The following is a 22,987-nucleotide window of genomic DNA, read 5'->3' on the forward strand; positions in this document are numbered from 1 at the left end:
CAAAAACTCAATGCCCAGATGGTCTTAGTGAAAAAAATGTTGTATCAGGACTCTCTCCTCTGTTATTATAATTTTTCAACTCAGATGCAAAGTTTGATGAGGCCAACACTCGAGTAAAATTGTTGCAACCTCCAAGGAGGACCAAGACTAATGCCTGCACCAAATATAGACCCATTCCATGCTTAATAATGCCTTTAAATTATTTGCCTTGGTGATGGCAAAGCTAGTTCATCCAGGTCACGTGGGTTGCATTCATGAGTGACAAGCCCCAAACAACACAGATCAGCTCATGATCTTTTAAATACTGCTGACAAACTTGCATCTGCCCTTTTGCAGAAACTATCTTTGACAGAGTGGCCTGCCATTTATGCTTCAGTTTATTTCCTGCATTTGTATTAGTGGTATATTCTTAAGAAGTATCACTGCACTATATCATACCAATTGCCACATTCCTTACTAAGAGATTAATTTCATCCCCAGTCCACAACAGCACTATGGATGGTTGCCATCTCTCACCATTGATAATCGCACTAACAGGGGAACCACTGGCATCCAGAACTCGTGAGAACCCCAACATTTTTGGAATTGAAACTGGCCCTTGACAGCTCAAGATAGAGCTATAAACTGGCGAGTCTTACTTATAATAACCCCAAATATATCTCTCCAGCATTCAAAAGGAGCTCAAAAAGTCTGGTAAACTCTCACATTTTAAAACCAATTCCAAAAAATCAAAACTGTTTTCAACATTCCACGGCATGCCAAACGCTCCTGAAACACAACTTCCCATTCTGCTGGAAACCACAGCTGATTATTCTGGTCTTTTCACACCTCAATACTGTCTCAGTGCAGAATGGCTCTGGAGAAAGTCAAACACTCTTGCTGACTTCCTCCACTTCAAGTTCATACTTGCATCTTACAGTTCGGCCCAATCACTCTCTAAACAATTCCTCTTTAAGGCTCTCATTTCCTCTCAATCCTTCAACCACCGTCACTTTTTTGCCACCTTCAACTCCCTTCTCTTCTAATCCTTCCCCACTCCCCTCTCGCTCTCTGCTATCAACTTTGCTACTCACTTCACCTCCAAAATTGAGTCAATACGTCCCTTGTTCCCCCACCCTCTCCCCCTTTCTACCCACTTTGTCTCCCCTAACACCCTCCTCTGTGGATGCTTTTCCTTCTGCAGATGAAGCCTGCACACTTCTCTCCTCCTCACCCCCCTCCACCTGCCCACCTGACCCCATCCCCTCCCACCTCCTTCGGTCCTTCTCTCTTGAGGCATTGTCCCAACTTGCCCACCTCCTCAACCTATCCCTCTCCTTTGGAATATTCCCCTTCTTCTTTAAACATGCTCTAGTCTCCTCCATACTCCCTTGACCCTGCCTCTCTCTCTAATTATCCCCCTATTTCCCTTTTGCTTCCAAACTTCTTTAATGGGTTGTCTACAACTGTCTCACCTCCTTTCTCTTTTCTCACTAACTCCTTGATCACTCCAATCCGGTTTTTGCCCCCTCCACTCTGCCAAAATTTTATATAGTTCTATAAAATAATTGTCTGTTCATTGTAATTTCATTATTTATTTAAATATATATTTTTAAGTATCTTCATGTTACTGTTTTACTAGATATATGAAATGCATCCTTGACAATTCATTATTTTGACACCCTTCCTTTCTCCCCTCAGTTTTATATAACCCCATTCCCCAACCCAGGTTTATTTGTATAATTCTCAATGATATCAGGTACCAGGTTCCCATTTCCCAGATGCATATGTGTGACTTTACCCTTCATCATGTAATAAATAGCACTGAATAGAGCACTTTATTCTGCAAGTCATTTAGCTGAGCAAGCTGCAGATGCTGCCGGCATAGAAACGTGGCAGATCAGGTGTCGGCTGCAAGTAACAGTGGGGGTCCTAGAACAGGGAACCCCCAAATTGCTTCATGGGGGGCAAGTACATAAACAAGAGGGTTGTCCATAGGTGGCCCTTAACAAATTAATAGAAGCTTTAATTATTAAATGAATAGTAGCGAACAGGTACCAGGTTAGGCATGATGACATATATAGTGCCACAAATATCTGCTGACTTCAAAGGCACTGATAATACTCAAGCTTCTGGATAAAACAAGTGCTCCGTGGGGCACAGACTCTTAATTAATATGTGCTATAAATGGTAAAGAAATGGCTTATTGCAAGGTGTAACCTGTTTGGTAAGGATGTGATTTGAGTGATGGCGCCAAATGCTGCCGGGGACCATTGGGGCCTCAGGACTGCATGTGAGATATTTTCAATAATCATGTTGATGAATCTTATATGCAAATTATTTTAAAAAAATAGATATATTTGTGTTGTTACAATTGATTTTGCCTGTATTGGTAATGTAGGTGGTATCATGCTCAAATGAACAGAGATCGTGATAGACCTTAGACAGACTGTATTAATAGAGACAGTGACCTCACATGAAAGAGAACACAGAGAAAACTACTACTAAGGAGAGTACTTACCGAAGTATTTGCAGCAGCGACATTCTAAAAGGGAAGACAAATGTAAGTTTTATTACAGTTGTGGAAACAAATAAAACATAATGCTTGGTCTTAGAGAATTATTTGACATAAGGGGAGAATTAATGCCTTATACGCTATATGGACAAAAATATTTGGCCACACCTGTTTATTATTGAATTGAGGTGTTTCAATCAGACCCGTTGTCAGAGGTGTATAAAATCAAGCACCTAGCTATGCAGTCTCCATTTGCAAACATTTGTGATACAAAATTTGTCGTTCTGAAGAGCTGAGCGACTTTAAGTGTGGTATTGTGAACATGGCCTTATCTGTGAGGAGTTTGTATGTTCTCCCCGTGTTTGCGTGGGTTTTCTCCGGGTGGTCCGGTTTCCCCCCACACTCCAAAAACATACTGGTAGGTTAATTGGCTGCTAACAAAATTGACCCTAGTCTGTGTCTATGTGTGTGTCTGTCTGTCTGTCTGTCTGTCTGTGTGTGTGTGTTAGAGAATTTAGACTGTAAGCCCCAATGAGGCAGGGACTGATGTGAGTGTGTTCTCTGTACAGCGCTGCAGAATTAGTGGCGCTATATAAATAAATGGTGATGATGATGATGATGATGACATGCCACCTTTGCAATAAGACAGTCTGTGAAATTTCATCCCTGCTGGATATTCCACGGTCAACTGTAGGTGATATTATTAGAAAGTGGAAGTGTTTAAGAACAACAGCAACTCAGACACGAAGGGGAAGACCACATAAAATCAAAGAGCAGGATCTACGACTGTTAAGGCGCATAGTGCATAAAAGACGCCAATGCTCTACTGATTCCATAGCTGAAGAGTTCCAAACTTCATTAATGTAAGCACAAAAAACTGCGGCGGGAGCTTAATGGAATGGGTTTCTATGGTCGAGTAGCTGCATGCAAGCCTCACATCACCAAGAGCAATGCCAAGTGAGGAGCAAATCACACTTCTCTGTTTGGCAGTCAGATGGGCGAGTCTGGGTATGACGGATGCCGGGAGAACGTTACCTGCCTGACTGCATTATACCAACTGTGAAGTTTGGTGGAGGATGTATAAATGTATGGGGCTGTTTTTATGGTTTGGGCGAGACCTCTTATCTCCAGTGAAGGGCAATCAATGCTTCAGCACACCAAGTCATTTTGGACAATGCTATGCACTTCCAACTTTGTGGCAACAGTTTGGGGAAGGCCCTTTTCTTTTCCAACATGACTGTGCCCCAGTGCACAAAGCAAGGACTACAGAGACATGGTTGGATGAGTTTGGTGTGGAAGAACTTGAATGCCCTATACAGAGCCCTGACCTCAACTCCATTAAACACTTTTGGAATGAACTGGAATTAAGATTGCAAGCCAGGCCTTCTCCTCCAACATCAGTGCCTGACCTCATAAATACTGTAAAGAATGAATGAGCACAAATTCCCACAGAAACACTCCAGCATCTTGTGGAAAGCCATCCAAGAAGAGTGGAAGCTGTTATCGCTACAAAAGGGGGACCAACGCCATATTAAAGTATGGATATTTGAAAATAATGGGCCTGATTCATTAAGGATCTTAAATGAAGAGGATTCTTATTTCAGTCTCCTGGATAAAACCATGTTACATTGCAAGGGGTGCAAACAGGGCCTGATTAACCACTAGGCTGATCAGGCTGCAGCCTGGGGCACTGGGTCCCGGGGGCGCGGCGCTGCGGGTATTATTTTTTTATATTTGTTTTTCATTCATTTTTTTTCTTTTTTTTTTCCATTCATTTTTTTTGGGGTGGTGGGGGAGGGGGCGGGGTCGCCGTGCGGGGGGGGGGGGGGGGTGCTGTGTGTGTCACCGCGTGGGGTGCAAGTGGTGACAATTAGAAGCATTGGTGGTCAGTGGTTAGCAACAGGCAGCCAATCGCTAGGCTGCCTATTGCTGTGCAGCAGACAGGAAGCAGGATGTGTTCACTTCCTGTCTGCTGATCTGAGGAGTGAGGAGCGACGCAACTACAGGTAAGTGAAGGGAGGGAACTGCCCTGCATATCATCTATAGGGAGGGGGGGGAACTGCCCTGCATATCATCTATAGGGAGGGGGGGGGGAACTGCCCTGCATATCATCTATAGGGAAGGGGGGAACTGCCGTGCATATGATCTATAGGGGTGGGACTGCCCTGCATATCATCTATAGGGAGGGGGGGAACTGCCCTGCATATCATCTATAGGGAGGGGGGAAGAACTGCCCTGCATATCATCTATAGGGAGGGGGGGGTGACTGCCGTGCATATGATCTATAGGGAGGGGGGGGAACTGCCCTGCATATCATCTATAGGGAGGGGGGGGGGACTGCCCTGCATATCATCTATAGGGAGGGGGGAGGAACTGCCCTGCATATCATCTATAGGGAGGGGGGGGGGTGACTGCCCTGCATATCATCTATAGGGAGGGGGGCGGGGGAACTGTCCTGCATATCATCTATAGGGAGGGGGGGGAACTGCCCTGCATATCATCTATAGGGAAGGGGGGGAACTGCCCTGCATATCATCTATAGGGAGGGGGGGGAACTGCCCTGCATATCATCTATAGGGAGGGGGGCGGGGGAACTGTCCTGCATATCATCTATAGGGAGGGGGGGAACTGCCCTGCATATCATCTATAGTGAGGGGGGGGGGGGGTGACTGCCCTGCATATCATCTATAGGGAGGGGGCAGGGGAACTGCCCTGCATATCATCTATAGGGGGGGGAACTGCCCTGCATATCATCTATAGGGAGGGGGGGGAACTGCCCTGCATATCATCTATAGGGAGGGGGGGAACTGCCCTGCATATCTATAGAGAGGGGAGGGGGACTGCCCTGCATATCTATAGGGAGGGAGAGGGGGGACTGCCCTGCATATCTATAGGGAGGGGGGGGACTGCCCTGCATATCTATAGGGATGTGGGGGAACTGCCCTGCATATCTATAGGGAGGGAGAGGGGGGGGGACTGCCCTGCATATCTATAGGGAGGGAGAGGGGGGACTGCCCTGCATATCTATAGGGTGGGAGAGAGGCTGATATGTGTGAAGGAGGGCAGAGGAGGGGGGCTGATATATGTGACTGGGGGAGTTTTAATGTGACGGGGGGATAGCTACAGAGTGGAGGTAAGGAAAATAGCTGCAGGGGGATGGATGCAGGGGGGGTTAAAGAAAATTGCTGCAGCAGGGGTTAACGAAAATGGCTGCAGGGGGTATTTAAAAAATAGAGTAGCTTTGGGGGGCATAATCTCATGATTGTGTGGGGGTTACATGGATGCTATCACACTCCGGGTGTTCAGGCAGCGCATCTGACACTCGGCAGACTTACCTCTCATCGGCGCTCCGCTTCCCCGCTGGGTGCCGCCATCTTGGATTCCCCTGCTCTCTGCTTATTGGCCCTTCTGCCTGGCGGCAAGTTTAAAAGGCATCTCCTCTCTATCTTCAGTGCCTGTTCTTTGTGTTACCTCCTGGTGATTGAAGTGGCTTCCTGTTACTTTCCAGTTATTTACCTCCATTCTGGACTGCAGAGCTGACGCTCACTCTACCAAACTCTCCGCCACATAGTGGTCTGCAGAGCTGACGCTCACTCTACGGGACTCTCAGTTTCTGGTGAACACCGTCTCCTCGTTAGACTTCGCGCCCTGTTGGAGTAGTGCCAAACTGTTCGAATCTCTTGGTTTCGCTACATCTGCCGAGTCTCCTCGTAAGAACCGTGACAGTAAGAACAGGCCATAAAACATTGTCATTAACATGACGGAATCTAACGTGGAACCATCTGCTAAGGACATGCTTCAGCACTTGCTCAACCGAGTAGAGCAACAAGATGTGATCCAACGATAGCTATTACAGGGCTTCCAAAGTCTGGCGGCCCGCTTTGAGTCACTGCAAGCAACTCCACCGGTTCAAGCGGCTAGGCCGCCGGCACCTGCTCCTGCAGCTGCTTCCAATTCGACTCTTCGGATTCCAACTCCTTCTAAATTCGATGGAGATCCTGCAACCTGCCGTGGTTTCTTGAACCAGTGTTCAATACAATTTGAACTCCAACCACAGAATTTCCCAACCCAGCGCTCTAAGGTGGCATACCTAATATCCTTACTTTCTGGTCAAGCCTTAGCCTGAGTCTCACCTCTCTGGGAACTTGATGACCCAATCCTGGCCGACAGTGCTGCCTTCATTGCCACTTTTCTCAGAATTTTTGACGAACCAGGAAGGGTGACCTCAGCAGCGTCTAGCATTCTCAGCCTGCGTCAAGGTTCCCACTCAGTGGCTCAGTATGTTATTCAGTTTCAAACGTTGTCATCAGAATTACGTTGGAACAACGATGCCTTGGTAGCAACATTCTGGCAGGGCCTATCTGACAAGATCAAGGACGCTTTAGCCTCCCAAGAACTCCCCACTACTTTAGATGCCATGATCTCGCTATGCAATCGCGTGGATCTACATTTCCGCGAACGACCTTCAGAGAAGGACTCCTCCCGACGCAGTTCCACCAGACTCGCGCCTCGCTTCACTCATCCGGTGACAATGGAGGAACCCATGCAAATTGGGCGCTCTCGATTAACTCCAGAGGAACGTGACAGAAGACTAAGAAATAAGTTGCGCCTTTATTGTGCGGATCCGGATCATCTATTGAATGTCTGTCCCAAGAGGTCGGGAAATGCCAGACCCTAACCTGCTCCGGAGAGGTCAGATTAGAGCTTTCTAAAACCTCTCCCTCATTTGGAATTTCTAATGTCTGCTCCTTTCCTATTACCCTTCACGGTTCGCGTGGTCCCGTTCACACTTCTGCTATGTTGGACTCTGGAGCAGCCGGAAATTTTATCTCTTTCTCTTTAATTTCGCAGGTTTCTATACCAACTGTACCGCTGGAAATTCCTGTCTCTATTACGGCCATCGACGGCTCCCGTATAGCCAATGGTACAGTGAAAACCCGGACTGAACCCATCGTCCTCCAAATAGGAGCCTTACATCGTGAAGTGATTACCTTCCACGTGCTACCATCTACTACTACTCCCATCATCCTGGGTCTACCATGGCTCCAGCAGCACTCTCCTCAACTTGACTGGTCTACCTCGCAGATTCTGTCCTGGGGTCCTACTTGTCTCCTGAAATGTTTGACTCGAGTCCAACCCCTTGGCTCCATTTCCACTTCCTCCAATACCAAGGTCTCCGTTCTGCCCAAACAATATCACTCCTTTTTAGACATATTTGACAAGGTACGCTCGGAGCATCTGCCACCCCATCGCTCTTGGGACTGTCCTATCGAACTGCAGCCGGGTAAAATACCTCCTCGGGGCCGAGTGTACCCCCTCTCCATACCCGAGACCTCTTCCATGTCAGAATATGTTAAAGAAAACCTATCCCGAGGCTTTATCAGACCCTCCTCATCACCGGCGGGAGCGGGGTTTTTCTTTGTTAAAAAAAAAGATGGATCGTTAAGACCTTGCATCGATTACCGTGGTTTAAATGCCATTACGGTCAAAAACCGATACCCCATTCCGCTTATCACCGAACTGTTTGATCGTATCAAAGGAGCGAGGATCTTCACCAAACTAGATCTGCGGGGCGCATATAATCTCATCAGGATTAGAGCAGGAGACGACGGCTTTTAATAACCGCGATGGGCATTACGAATATCTTGTAATGCCCTTTGGTCTGTGCAATGCCCCCGCCGTCTTTCAGAGTTTTATCAATGAGATATTTAGAGATCTACTATACCTCTGTGTCGTGGTATATCTAGATGATATCTTGGTGTTCTCTCCTGACATCACCTCGCACCGTAGGCATGTGAAGGAGGTTCTTTCCAGATTACGACACCATCAACTCTTTTGCAAACTGGAGAAGTGTGTCTTCGAGCTCCCTCAGATGCCATTCCTGGGTTACATCGTATCCGGATCCGGGCTACAAATGGACCCAGACAAAGTCAAAGCAATTTTAGAATGGCCTCTTCCCCTTGGGCTGAAACCTATTCAGCGATTCCTTGGATTCGCCAACTACTATAGGCGCTTCATCCAGGGCTACTCTACCATCGTGGCACCTATTGTGGCTCTAACTTGAAAGGGTTCCAACCCTAAATCGTGGTCTTCAGCTCCTGTCGAGGCCTTTGACTTCCTAAAACAAGCTTTTGTCTCTGCACCTATTCTCCAACAACCGGATGTCTCCTCTCCGTTCTTTCTAGAGATTGACGCCTCCAATGTGGGCATCGGGGCTGTTCTCTCACAGAAATCTCCTCTGGCCCAATTCCATCCGTGTGCCTTTTTCTCTAGAAAATTCCTCCCGGCTGAGAAGAATTACTCCATAGGAGATAAAGAGTTGTTGGCAATCAAAGCAGCACTAGCTGAATCTCGATATCTTCTCGAGGGAGCACTGCATCCAGTGACTATCTTCACGGACCACAAAAACTTACTCTACCTCCAAACCGCTCAGTGCTTGAATCCCAGACAAGCACGCTGGTCATTATTCTTTTCTCGCTTCGAACTTCGCATTACTTTCAAACCTGGTATTAGGAATAAAAGAGCTGATGCTCTTTCTCGTGCATTTCCCACTCATGAAGGCACAGAGGAGGATTCTGTTCATCCCATTCTAGACCCTAAATGCCTAGTCTTAGCAACTCAGCTCAAATCCTCTAAACCTCCACCTGGGAAAAGTTTTGTCTCCCCTAGTCTTCGCCACAAGCTGCTGAAACATTATCACTTCACCGTCTTCGCTGGACATACCGGTTCCCGCAAAACCATTGAATTAATCTCCAGGAACTATTGGGGGCCCAGTCTTCATACGGACGTTAAGGACTTCATCTCCTCCTGTAACGTTTGTTCTCAGAACAAATCCACACATCAGTCTCCTGCGGGCTTACTACTTCCATTGCCCATACCTCGTGAACCATGGACCCATATAAGTATGGATTTTATTACCGATCTACCACCTAGTAAAAATTGCACTGTCATATGGGTGGTAGTGGATCGATTTTCTAAAATGACCCATTTCACTGCACTTCCGGGTCTTCCATCCTCTCCAGTCCTGGCGGTCCACTTTGTCAAGGAGATATTCCGCCTACATGGTTGTCCGCTCAACATAGTTTCCGATCGAGGTGTCCAATTCGTTTCAAAATTTTGGAGATCCCTCTGCAAATTATTGGGTATCAAACTGAGTTTATCATCTGGATATCATCCTCAATCCAATGGACAGACCGAAAGGGTGAACCAGGATCTGGAGACTTACCTCAGGATGTTCTCTTCTGCCAACCAGGACAACTGGGTTGATCTTCTACCGTGGGCGGAGTGGATGTTCTCTTCTGCCAACCAGGACAACTGGGTTGATCTTCTACCGTGGGCGTAGTTTGCCCACAATAATGCCTTCCACGAGTCCTCTTCTAAATCTCCTTTCTTAGTGGTCTATGGACATCATCCGTCCCTTCCTGAATTTGAGTCCCTCCCACCCACCCAGGTGCCTGCAGCCAATTCTCTATATAACAAATTCCTCACCATTTGGAGACAAGTAAGGTCTTGCCTTATGAAAACTTCTACACGCTACAAACTGGCCGCAGATAAAAAAACCTAGATTTCTCCCCATCTTCAAGGTTGGTGATAGAGTGTGGCTCTCCACCAAGAATATACGCCTCAGAGTCCCCTGCATGAAATTGGCTCCGCGATTTATTGGCCCATACAGCATCTCTGAAGTTATTAACCCAGTCTGCTTTAATTTACGATTACCAGCATCTCTTCGCATTGTTAGCTCTTTCCATGTGTCTTTATTAAAACCTCTGAAGATTAATCGATTTACTTCGGTAGCTCCTTCCACCACTCCTGGAGTCCATCAAGAGGAGGAGTTCGAACTCAAACAAATCTTGGACTCGAAAAATTGTAAAGGCGGCTTGAAATACCTGGTTGATTGGAAGGGCTTCGGCCCCGAAGAACGCTCTTGGGTTCGTGCCTCCGACATCCACGCTCCCTACCTGCTGGATAAATTCCACAAGAAGTTTCCTTTGAAACCTTGCAGTAGACGTGCAGTGCCCGTCTTTAAAGGGGGGGGGTACTATCACACGCCGGGTGTTCAGGCAGCGCACCTGACACCCGGCAGACTTACCTCTCATCGGCGCTCCGCTTCCCCGCTGGGCGCCGCCATCTTGGATTCGGGTCTGCGCATGCGCAGACCCGGCGATTACTCTAATTCCCCTGCTCTCTGCTGATTGGCCCTTCTCCCTGGTGGCAAGTTTAAAAGGCACCTCCTCTCTATCTTCAGTGCCTGTTCTTTGTGTTACCTCCTGGTGATTGAAGTGGCTTCCTGTTACTTTCCAGTTATTTACCTCCATTCTGGACTGCAGAGCTGACGCTCACTCTACCAAACTCTCCGCCACATAGTGGTCTGCAGAGCTGACGCTCACTCTACGGAACTCTCCGCCACATAGTGGCCTGCAGAGCTGACGCTCATCTCCAGACATCTCCTCTACATTTGTCTTCAGAGCTGACGCTCATTCTCCTGAACTTTTACCACATAGTGGTCTGCAGAGCTGACGCTCACTCTACCAAACTCTCCGCCACATAGTGGCCTGCAGAGCTGACGCTCGCTCTATGGAACTCTCTGCCACACAGTGGCCTGCAGAGCTGACGCTCATCTCCAGACATCTCCTCTACATTTGTCTTCAGAGCTGACGCTCATTCTCCTGAACCTTACACCACATAGTGGTCTGCAGAGCTGACGCTCACTCCACTGAACTCTCCGCCACATAGTGGCCTGCAGAGCTGACGCTCATCTCCGGACTACTCCTCTACATTTGCCTTTAGAGCTGACGCTCATTCTCCTGAACTTTACACCACATAGTGGTTTACAGAGTTACACCGATCTGCATTATCTTCATTGCCATTACTTATTGTATTGATCATCCTTCCTACGGTACTACTGCCTGTAGTCTTCCCAGGGACTTTCGTACAGTGCTCTAGTAGGGACCGCGACCTGCGAGGTAGACGCAGCTAAGTCCATACCGCTTTGCGGCGGTTCCTGGTGAACACCGTCTCCTCGTTAGACTGCGCGCCCTGTTGGAGTAGTGCCAAACTGTTCGCATCTCTTGGTTTCACTACATCTGCTGAGTCTCCTCGTAAGAACCGTGACAGATGCTCTCTGTGGTCTCAGCAATCACTAGAATACTAAATATTAGTGAGATGGGGCTGGTAGAGGTTTGTATTTGATTGACCACAAATATTCAGATATTGCTTATATATGCCTGTACAATGGGGTACTTTTTGCTGGCCATAATGGAGTGTTTTGTTTAACAAAAGGGCCTAATCATTCAGGGTTTGTTAACATTTTGCATTATAATAAATTTTTGCTTTTTCAAAACAGGACGCCAACTTTCCAGAAGCCAGCGAGAGGATAACAAATTTGCAAGAGAGAAGAGCAAGAACAGGTAAGAGACAATGGCACAATCTGTCTAAATTTGAATGCTGCAGAATATACCTGAACATTCATATACAGGAGTGTTCCTATACACCTATATATGCGGTGGGGAGGGGGGGGGGGGGCGGGGGCGCTGTGGCCGTATTAGCCTAGGGCGGCCAGAACCCTTAATCCGGCCCTGGGTGTAAATGAGTGTTCTGTTTTGCACATAAGTTAAATACTGCCTGTTTTTTCATGTAGCACACAAATACTTGATAGCTTATTTGTACACTGAAATTTAAAGTTGATATTTGTGTGCTACATGAAAAACAAGCAGTATTTAACTTATGTGCAAAACAGAACACTCATTTACACCCCTTGCAATGTAACATGGTTTTATCCAGGAGACTGAAATAAGAATCCTCTTCATTTAAGATCCTGAATGAATCATGCGCAATGTCACTACAATTCCTGTTGGTGTAATGGTCAAGTGTCGGAATACTTTTATCCATAGAGTGTATATTACTTATTAAGACGCGTGCAGATGAGTGTACATGATATATGCTAGTCTTTCCTTCTACTAAGGCGCTCATATAGTTCTGTTCAATTTGCGCCCATTAGGGCTATAGTTGTTATTCCATTGATCAGAATTAGGACCACCCATTAAGCTGAAGCACTTTTAAGTGGTGAATGGCTTATACATATGATGGAACTTTTTAGGCTGTTAGAATGTGACTCTGATATCTATCTAAATTATCCATCTTATTTCACCCCTATTTACTCCTCTACTAACTTCCTTTGTCTTTCTATCTCCTTCACGCTCTTCTTTTTAAGATTTAAATATGGGTTATCATTTAACCACAATGTGACCCCTCTCATATTATATTGTTTTCATTTTATATATTTCTATAAAATAATTGTCTGGTCATTGTAATTTTATTATTTATTTAAATATTTTATTATTTTGTTAAAGTATCTTCATGTTACTGTTTTATTAGATATATGAAATGCATCTTTGACAATTCATTATTTTGACAGCCTTCTTTTCTCCCCTCAGTTCTATATAACCCCATTCCCCCACCCTGGTTTATTTGTATAATTCTCAATGATATCAGGTACCAGGTTCCCATTTCCCAGAAGCATATGTGTGACTTTACCCTTCATCATGTAATAAATAGCACTGAATAGAGCACTTTATTCTGCAAGTCATTTAGCTGAGCAAGCTGCAGATGCTGCCAGCATAGAAACGTGGAAGATCAGGTGTCGGCTGCAAGTAACAGTGGGGGTCCTAGAACAGGGAACCCCCAAATTGCTTCATGAGGGGCAAGTTCATAAACAAGAGGGTTGTCCATAGGTGGCCCTTAACAAATTAAAAGAAGTTTTAATTATTAAATGAATAGTAGCGAACAGGTACCAGGTTAGGCATGATGACATATATATAGTGCCACAAATATCTGCTGGCTTCAAAGGCACTGATAATACTCAAGCTTCTGGATAAAACAAGTGCTCAGTGGGGCACAGACTCTTAATTAATATGTGCTATAAATGGTAAAGAGATGGTTTATTGCAAGGTGTGACCTGTTTGGTAAGGATGTGATTTGAGTGATGGCGCCAAATGCTGCCGGGGACCATTAGGGCCTCAGGACTGCATGTGAGATATTTTCAATAATCATGTTGATTAATCTTACATGCAAGTTACGTAAAAAAAATAGATATGTTTGTGTTGTTACAATTGATTTTGCCTGTATTGGTAATGTAGGTGGTATCATGCTCAAATGAACAGAGATCCTGATAGACCTTAGACAGACTGTATTAATAGAGACAGTGACCTCACATGAACGAGAACACAGAGAAAACTACTACTAAGGAGAGTACTTACCGAAGTATTTGCAGCAGCGACATTCTAAAAGGAAAGACAAATGTAAGTTTTGTTACAGTTGTGGAAACAAATAAAACATAGAGCATGGTCTTAGAGAATTATTTGACATAAGGGGAGAATTAATGCCTTATACACTATATGGACAAAAGTATTTGGCCACACCTGTTTATTATTGAATTGAGGTGTTTCAATCAGACCCATTGTCAGAGGTGTATAAAATCAAACACCTAACTATGCAGTCTCCATTTGCAAACATTTGTGATACAAAATGGGTCGTTCTGAAGAGCTGAGCGACTTTAAGTGTGGTATTGTGATAGGATGCCACCTTTGCAATAAGACAGTTTGTGAAATTTCATCCCTGCTGGATATTCCACAGTCAAGTGTAAGTGATATTATTACAAACTGGAAGCGTTTAGGAACAGCAGCAACTCAACTATGAAGCGAAAGAACACGTACATTTACAGAGCAGGATCAACGACTGTTAAGGCGCATGGTGCTTAAAAGTCGCCAATGCTCTGCTGATTCCATAGCTGAAGAATTCCAAATGTCATTAATGTAAGCACAAAAAACTGTGTGGCGAGAGCTTAATGGAATGGGTGTCTATGGCCGAGTAGCTGCATGCAAGCCTCACATCACCAAGAGCAATGCCAAGTGAAGTGACGAATCACACTTCTCTGTTTGGCAGTCAGATGGGCGAGTCTGGTTTTGGCGGATGCCGGTAGAACGTTACCTGCCTGACTGCATTATGCCAACTGTGAAGTTTGGTGGAGGAGGAATAATGGTATGGGGCTGTTTTCATGGTTTGGGCGAGATCTCTTATCTCCAGTGAAGGGCAATCTTAATGCTTCAGCACACCAAGTCATTTTGGACAATGCTATGCGCTTCCAACTTTGTGGCAACAGTATGGGGAAGGCCTTTTTCTTTTCCAACATGACTGTGCCCCAGTGCACAAAGCAAGGACTACAGAAACATGGATTGATGAGTTTAGTGTGAAAGAACTTGAATGCCCTGTACAGAGCCCTGACCTCAACTCCATTAAACACTTTTGGGATGAACTGGAATTAAGATTGCGAGCCAGGCCTTCTCCTCCAACATCAGTGCCTAACCTCATAAATGCTGTAAGAATGAATGAACACAAATTCCCACAGAAACACTCCAGCATCTTGTGGAAAGCCTTCTAAGAAGAGTGGAAGCTGTTATCGCTACAAAAGGGAGACCAACTCCATATTAAAGTATATGTATTTGAAAATAATGTCATTACAGTCCCTGTTGGTGTAATGGTCAAGTGTGCAAATACTTTTATCCATAGAGTGTATATTACTTATTAAGACTCGTGCAGATGAGTGTCCATGATATATGCTAGTCTTTCCTTCTACTAAGGCGCTCATATTGTAAAACAGTTCTGTTCAATTTGCGCCCATTAGGGCTATAGTTATTACTCTCATTGATCAGAATTAGGACCACCCATTCAGCAGAAGCACTTTTAAGTGGTGAATGGCTTATACATATGATGGAACTTTTTAGGCTGTTAGAATGTGACTCTGATATCTATCTAAATTATCCATCTTATTTCACCCCTATTTACTCCTCTACTAACTTCCTTTGTCTTTCTATCTCCTTCACGCTCTTCTTTTTAAGAATTAAATATGGGTTATAATTTAACCACAATGTGACCCCTCTCATATTATATTGTTTTCATTTTATATATTTCTATAAAATAATTGTCTGGTCATTGTAATTTTATTATTTATTTAAATATTTTATTATTTTGTTAAAGTATCTTCATGTTACTGTTTTATTAGATATATGAAATGCATCTTTGACAATTCATTATTTTGACAGCCTTCTTTTCTCCCCTCAGTTCTATATAACCCCATTCACCCATCCAGGTTTATTTGTATAATTCTCATTGATATCAGGTACCAGGTTCTCATTTCCCAGAAGCATATGTGTGACTTTACCCTTCATCATGTAATAAATAGCACAGAATATAGCACTTCACTCGGCAAGTCATGTAGCTGAGCAAGCTGCAGATGCTGCCAGCATAGAAACGTGGCAGATTAGGAGCCGGCTGCAAGTAACAGTGGGGGTCCTAGAAGAGGGAACCCCCAAATTGCTTCATGGGGGGCAAGTACATAAACAAAAGGGTTGTCCATAGGTGGCCCATAACAAATTAAAAGAAGCTCTAATTATTAAATGAATAGTAGCGAACAGGTGCCAGGTTAGGCATGATGACATATATATAGTGCCACAGTGATCTGCTGGCTTCACTGGCTCCAAAGGCACTGATAATACTCAAGCTTCTGGATAAAACAAGTGCTCAGTGGGACACAGACTCTTAATTAATATGTGCTATAAATGGTAAAGAGATGGCTTATTGCAAGATGTGACCTGTTTGGTAAGGATGTGATTTGAGAGATGGCCCCAAATGCCGCCGGGGACCATTACGGCCTCAGGACTGCATATGAGACATTTTCAATACTCATGTTGATGAATCTTACATATAAGTTATTTAAAAAAAATAGATATATTTGTGTTGATACAATTGATTTTGCCTGTATTGGTAATGTAGGTGGTATCATGATAAAATGAACAGAGATCCTGATAGACCTTAGACAGACTGTATTAATAAAGACAGTGACCTCACATGAAGGAGAACACAGAAACTACTACTAAGGAGAGTACTTACCGAAGTGTTTGCAGCAGAGACATTCTAAAAGGAAAGACAAATGTAAGTTTTGTTACAGTTGTGGAAACAAATAAAACATAGAGCATGGTCTTAGAGAATTATTTGACATAAGGGGAGAATTAATGCCTTATACACTATATGGACAAAAGTATTTGACCACACCTGTTTATTATTGAATTGAGGTGTTTCAATCAGACCCGTTGTCAGAGGTGTATAAAATCAAGCACCTAGCTATGCAGTCTGCATTTTCAAACATTTGTGATACAAAATGGGTCGTTCTGAAGAGCTGAGCGACATTAAGTGTGGTATTGTGATAGGATGCCACCTTTGCAATAAGACTGTTTGTAAACATTTCATCCCTGCTGGATATTCCACAGTTAACTGTAAGTGATATTATTAGAAAGTGGAAGCGTTTAGGAACAGCAGCAACTCAACCACGAAGCGGAAGACCACGCAAAATCACAGAGCGGGGTCAACGACTGTTAAGACGAATGGTGCGTAAAAGTCTCCAACGCTCTGCTGATTCCATAGCTGAAGAGTTCATAACTTCATTAATGTAAGCACAAAAAACTGTGCGGCTGGAGCTTAATGGAATGGGTTTCCATGGCCTAGTAGCTGCATGCAAGCCTCACAACACCGAGAGCAATGCCAAGCGAAGGATGGAGTGGTGTAAAGCACACCGACACTGGACTGTGGAGCAGTGGAAACGTGTTTTGTGAAGTATCGAATCACGCTTCTCTGTTTGGCAATCAGGTGGGCGAGTCTGGGTTTGGTGGATGCCTGGAGAACATTACCTGCCTGACTCCATTTTGCCAACTGTGAAGTTTGGTGGAGGAGGTGTAATGGTATGGGGCTGTTTTCATGGTTTGGGCTAGGCTCCGTATCTCCAGTAAAGGGCAATCTTAATGCTTCAGCATACCAAGTCAGTTTGGACAATGCTAGGTGCTTCCAACTTTGTGGCAACAGTTTGGGGAAGGCCCTTTTTCTTTCTAACATGACTGTGCCCCAGCGCACAAAGCAAGGACTACAGAAACATGGATTGATGAGTTAGGTATGGAAGAACTTGAGTGGCCCGCACAGAGCCCTGACCTCAACTCCATTGAACACTTTTGGGATTAACTGGAATTGAGATTGCGAGCCAGGCCTTCTCCTCCAAAATCAGCGCCTGACCTCATAAATGATGTAAATAATGAATGGGCACAAATTCCCACCGAAACACTCAAACATCTTCTGGAAAGCCTTGCAAGGAGAGTGGAAGCCGTTATCACTGCAAAAGGGGGACCAACTCCATATTAAAGTATATGTATTTGAAAATAATGTAATTACAACTTCTGTTGGTGTAATGGTCAAGCATCCGAATACTTTTGTCCATACAGTGTATATTACTTATTAAGACTCATGTAGATGAGTTTCCATTATACATGCTAGTCCTTCCTTCTACTAAAGCGCTCATATAAGAAAACATTTCTGTTCAATTTGCACCTATTAGGGCTATAGTTGTTACTCTAATTGATCAGAATAAGGACCACCTATTAAGCAGAAGCACTTTTAAGTGGTGAATGGCTTATACATATGATGGAACTTTTTAGGCTGTTAGAATGTGACTCTGATATCTATCTAAATTATTTATTTTATTTCACCCCTATTTTCACCTATATTATTATTAGCATTTATTTTTACAGTGCCACTAATTCTGCAGCACTGTACAGAGAATTCACTCACATCAGTCCCTGCCCTATTGGGGCTTACAGTCTAAATTCGCTAACACACACACACACACACACACACACACACACAGAGAGACACACAGACTAGGGTCAATTTGTTATCAGCCAATTAACTTACCAGTATGTTTTTTTGGAGTGTGGGAGGAAGTGCTACACTTAGCCACTGTGCTGCCCTCTACTAACTTCCCTTGTCTTTCCATCCCCTTCCCTCTCTTATTTTTAACATTTAAATATGGGTTTACATTTAACCACAATCTGACCCCCTCTCGTATTATACTGATTTCATTTTATATATTTCTATAAAATAATTGTATGTTCATTGTAGTTTCTTTCTATATATATATATATATATATATATATAAATATATATATATATATGTATATATATATATATATTTAAGTATCTTCATGTTACTGTTTGATTAGATATATGAAATGCATCTTTGACAATTCATTATTTTGACAGCCTTCTTTTCTCCCCTTAGGTTTATATAACCCCATTCCCCCACCCAGATATATTTGTAAATTCTCAATGATATCAGGTACCAGGTTCCCATTTCCCAGATGCATATGTGTGACTTTACCCTTCATCATGTAATAAATAGCACTGAATAGAGCACTTCATTCTGCAGGTCATGTAGCTGAGCAAGCTGCAGATGCTGCCAGCATAGAAACGTGGCAGATCAGGTGCCGGCTGCAAGTAACAGTGGGGTCCTAGAACAGGGAACCCCCAAATTGCTTAATGGGGGGGGGGGGGGGCGGACTAAGTACATAAACAAGAGGTTGTCCATAAGTGGCCCTTAACAAATTAAAATAAGCTTTAATTATTAAATGAATAGTAGCAAACAGGTGCCAGGTTAAGCATGATGACATATGTAGTGCCACAGACATCTGCTGGCTTCACTGGCTCCAGAGGCACTGATAATACTCAAGCTTCTGGATAAAGTGTCTCAGTGGGGCACAGATTCTTACTTAATATGTGCTATAAATGGTAAAGAGATGGCTTATTGCAAGGTGTGACCTGTTTGAGTGATGGCGCCAAATGCTGCCGGGGACCATTAGGGCCTCAGGATTGCATATGAGATATTTTCAATAATCATGTTGACAAATCTGATATGCAAATTATTTTAAATAAATAAATATATTTGTGTTGTTAAAATTTGATTTTGCCTGTATTAGTAATGTAGGTGGTATCATGCTAAAATGACCAGAGATCCTGATAGACCTTAGAGAGACTGTGTTAATAGAGACAGTGACCTCACATGAAGGAGAACACAGAGGAAACTATGAGGAGCAGAGTACTTACCGAAGTAGTGGCAGCAGCGGCTTCCTAAAAGGGAAGACAAATACTATTATTGTTACAGTTGTGGAAAGAAATAAAACATAGAGCAAGGACTTAGAGGACTATGTGACATAATGGCAAAATGAATACCTTATATATTACGTATTAAAGCTCATGTAGACTAGTGTCCATTATACATGCTAGTTCTTTATCTACTAAAGTGCTCAAACAGTTCTGTTCAATTTTCGCCTATTGGGGCTGTAGTTATTACTCTCATTGATCAGAATTAGAACCATGCATTAAGCATAGGTACTTTTAAGTGGTGAATGGCTTACACATATATCACTGTAAGTAGTACTATGGAAGCGCATTAACAATGCATTAATCAGACCCACTGCTAGTATGATGTAACTTTTCGGCTGTTGGACTGTGACTCTGATATCTATCGAAATTATTCCCTTTATGTCACCCCTATTCTCTCATCTACGAACTTACTCGTCTTTCCTTCCCCTTCCCTCTCCTCTTTTTAAGATTTAATTATGGGTTTAAATTTAACCTCTCCTCCACCCTGATCACCTCATCCCACTCCAGAATCCAAGACTTCTCCCGGCTGCCCCTCTTCATTTGAACGACCACCCTCACTCCATCTGACTGTCCCGTAATTTAGGCTCCTTCAAACGGGCACTCAAAACTCATCTTTTTTTCAAAACCTACAAGCCATCCACCTAATCTTCTATCCATACTTGATTACCTTACCCTCTCTCTCCCCCCTCTCTGTGAGAGTATAAAATAAGACGTGTATAATTCATCATTGCTGACCTTGCGAGCACAAATAAAGTAATTTATTTCTGAAGTTCTAAAAAGTATTAATTATTTATATCCGGAAACTTTGTTCATAAGATAGAGCTCTTAAATTGTAACGTACATTAAAAAAAAAACTAACAATAAAACAGTGAATATCCTTTAACTTGGTTTATATCAGGCATAAAGTTTAAAAGTGCATTTTAATTATTAAAGCAGACTTTCCTAACAATTCTAGAGAAACGTATCTTTGCAATTGGGCAGGTCACAAAATCAGTGTTCCGGGGATCGCATGTCATGAAGTTTATTGAACATTCATTTTGTGAGATTCATGTAAGTTTCTAGTACCGGTGCTCTGGCAGAGGAGGAGACAGACCTCTGATGAGGTTAAAGGGAGCAGTACATCTGATGAGAGGGGAGCTGCCGTTCCGCTGGGGATCTTGTTTATCCTCTTGTTCCCAGTAAGCTGTAGCAAAGCAGTCCCACTGCCAATGACAGTTTGTGGACACTGGTGTTTGAGCCACATATTGTCTGATTGGCCCTATAATTAGCTGAAAACACAGTAGTGTGTACCCAGCCTAAGAAAGAGTGGTGGTCTCCCTGGGAAACCACAGCCTAAAGGTGCAGAGAGAAACTGAGTTTAATCTGTGTGTGGGAGACTGGTGCAAAAAAGTGGCCAGTGACCAGTTATGGACCTAAATGTTATAGCCAGAGTTTAGGGCTATTGGATTATGTTTATTGCTGTGAAAGTTTCATTTGTTTGCTGAAGACACTACCAAGAATGTTTTTCCATCCTGACAAGTAAAATAAACGTCAAAGTGCTTCAGAAAACCTGTGTAAGGGGCCATATGTTTGCACACTTTTCACAATATATTGAGTGCAATTAGGATTTATGGATAGTGCTGCACTATATGTAAGGTGTAGATAATGTAGCCAACATGGGAATGGGAATGAATTCTGAGATACACACACACACACACACACACACACACACACACACGCACAAACGCACGCAGACACACCCACATGATTAAGATATACACAATTAGCAAGAAATGAATAATATAAGAAGTTGTACGTACGCACAGATCGTTATCTGTGTTGAAATTATATTATATGTGCTGTGTGTATATTTGTTATTGAAAATGATTTTTATTAAATTATTGTACAAGTAAACATTCTATTTTATATATATATATATATATATATATATATATATACTTTGTGAATATAAATTTATAATGTCTTGATACAGGAGATATTATATATAGAGCTCTGTGAGATACAGTAGATTAGGTTTAAAGGACTGAAGAAGATGTATCATAAGAGGGAAAGTGTAAAAGCGTGTGGTTATGTAACAAATGTATCCAGGAAAAGAATATGAAGTGCGCAATTAAGGTGTAAACATGGGATCTTAACAGTCCTATTTTGGTAATATAGGTGGTACCATGTGCAAATAAACAGAGATCCTGATAGATTTATAGAGACTGTATTAATAAGAGACAGTGACCTCACTCTTTCACGCTAGAAGGAGAGTACCTACAGAAGTAGTGGCAGCAGTGACTTCTTACAAAGGAAAACAAAAATCATTATTGCTACAGTTGTTGAACAAATAAAACATAGAGCAAGGACTTAGAGGAATGTTTGATATAATGGCAAAATGAATGCCTTATATATTACTTATTAAGGCTCATGTAGACAACTGTCAATTAGACATACTAGCCCTTCCTTCTACTAAGACTTTCATAAAGAAAAACAGTTCTGTTCAATTTCTGCTCATTAAAGCTGTAGTTATTAGTTACTGTCATTGATCAAAATCAGGAACATACTTTTAGCAAAACATCTTTTCAGTGGTGGATGGCTCACATGTATAGGTAGGTAATACCATGAAAACAAATTAACAAAGCAATACTCAGACACTGCTAGTATGATGTAACTTTTTAAATGGCTAGAATGTGACTCTGATATCTATCTAAATTATTCATTTTAGTTCACCCATTGTCTCTCCTCTATTAACTCCCCTCCCCCCTTTCCTATCCCCTCCTGCTTCTGTTTTTAAGATTTAAATATGGCTTACAATTCAGCTTTGATATGACCCCTCTTATATTACACTGCTTATAATTATATATTTCTATAAACTAATTGTTGGGTCATTGTAATTTCATTATTTATTCAAATATTTAGACATATTTGTAGAGGATATACATGTTTCTGTTGTATTAGATAGGTGGTACCATGATCAAATGAACAAAGATCCTAACATATCTTAGGGGTCTATTTCTTAAATGTTGAAAAATAAAAAATCCAGCGAAAGTGAGAGTTTTCATCGGTTTTAGGGATTCACCCTATTTAAAAAAGCCCCGGGCCAGTTGTAGCTATTGCCAGTGACAGCCTACATTGGGGAGCCTCCGATGGGCTTCCCCATGCAAAGTGTTGGGAAACCTTTTTTTAACAAGGCTGCAGCGGTACATATACTGCTGCTGTCCTCCGTTTATTAATACCATCTCTGGATGGTGCTGGCCAGAGTGATCTCAGATGAAGGAGAACTCAGAGGAAACTATAAGGAGGAGAGTTCTTACCAAAGTAGTGCCAGCAGCGGTATCCTAAAAGGGAAGACAAATACCATTATTGTTACAGTTGTGGAAACAAATAAAACATAGAGCAGGGACTTAGAGGACTATGTGACATAAGGGCAGAATTAATGCCTTAAATATTATTTATTAGGGCTCATGTAGACAA

At 43.0% G+C, this 22,987-nt stretch overlaps 1 protein-coding gene and 1 long non-coding RNA gene across 7 annotated transcripts in view; one reads left to right on the forward strand and one right to left on the reverse strand.

Moving 5' to 3' along the window:
* LOC142138610 (uncharacterized) overlaps positions 1-14,324 on the forward strand; it is a 63,656-nt gene extending 49,332 nt beyond the window's left edge. The window contains exons 2-3 of the long non-coding RNA XR_012688062.1: positions 11,838-11,901; positions 13,630-14,324. This is a non-coding gene — a long non-coding RNA (uncharacterized LOC142138610). The remainder of the gene's footprint in view (positions 1-11,837; positions 11,902-13,629) is intronic.
* LOC142138609 (uncharacterized) overlaps positions 1-22,987 on the reverse strand; it is a 115,945-nt gene that overhangs the window by 37,832 nt on the left and 55,126 nt on the right. For 4 of the 6 annotated variants that reach the window (XR_012688061.1, XM_075195410.1, XM_075195406.1 and 1 more), the window contains 5 exons: positions 22,828-22,851; positions 19,472-19,495; positions 16,439-16,462; positions 13,750-13,773; positions 2,501-2,524 (listed from right to left, as the gene is read on the reverse strand). Coding sequence is in view for 5 of the 6 variants with exons in the window: in XM_075195410.1 (XP_075051511.1) it covers positions 2,501-2,524; positions 13,750-13,773; positions 16,439-16,462; positions 19,472-19,495; positions 22,828-22,851 (120 nt within the window). In the remaining variant the exon portion in view is untranslated. The remainder of the gene's footprint in view (positions 1-2,500; positions 2,525-13,749; positions 13,774-16,438; positions 16,463-19,471; positions 19,496-22,827; positions 22,852-22,987) is intronic. The other 2 variants (XM_075195408.1, XM_075195409.1) reach the window with 2 other exon arrangements.

The sequence above is a fragment of the Mixophyes fleayi genome, chromosome 2, assembly GCF_038048845.1.
Source record: "Mixophyes fleayi isolate aMixFle1 chromosome 2, aMixFle1.hap1, whole genome shotgun sequence".
Taxonomy (NCBI): Eukaryota; Metazoa; Chordata; class Amphibia; order Anura; family Limnodynastidae; genus Mixophyes; species Mixophyes fleayi.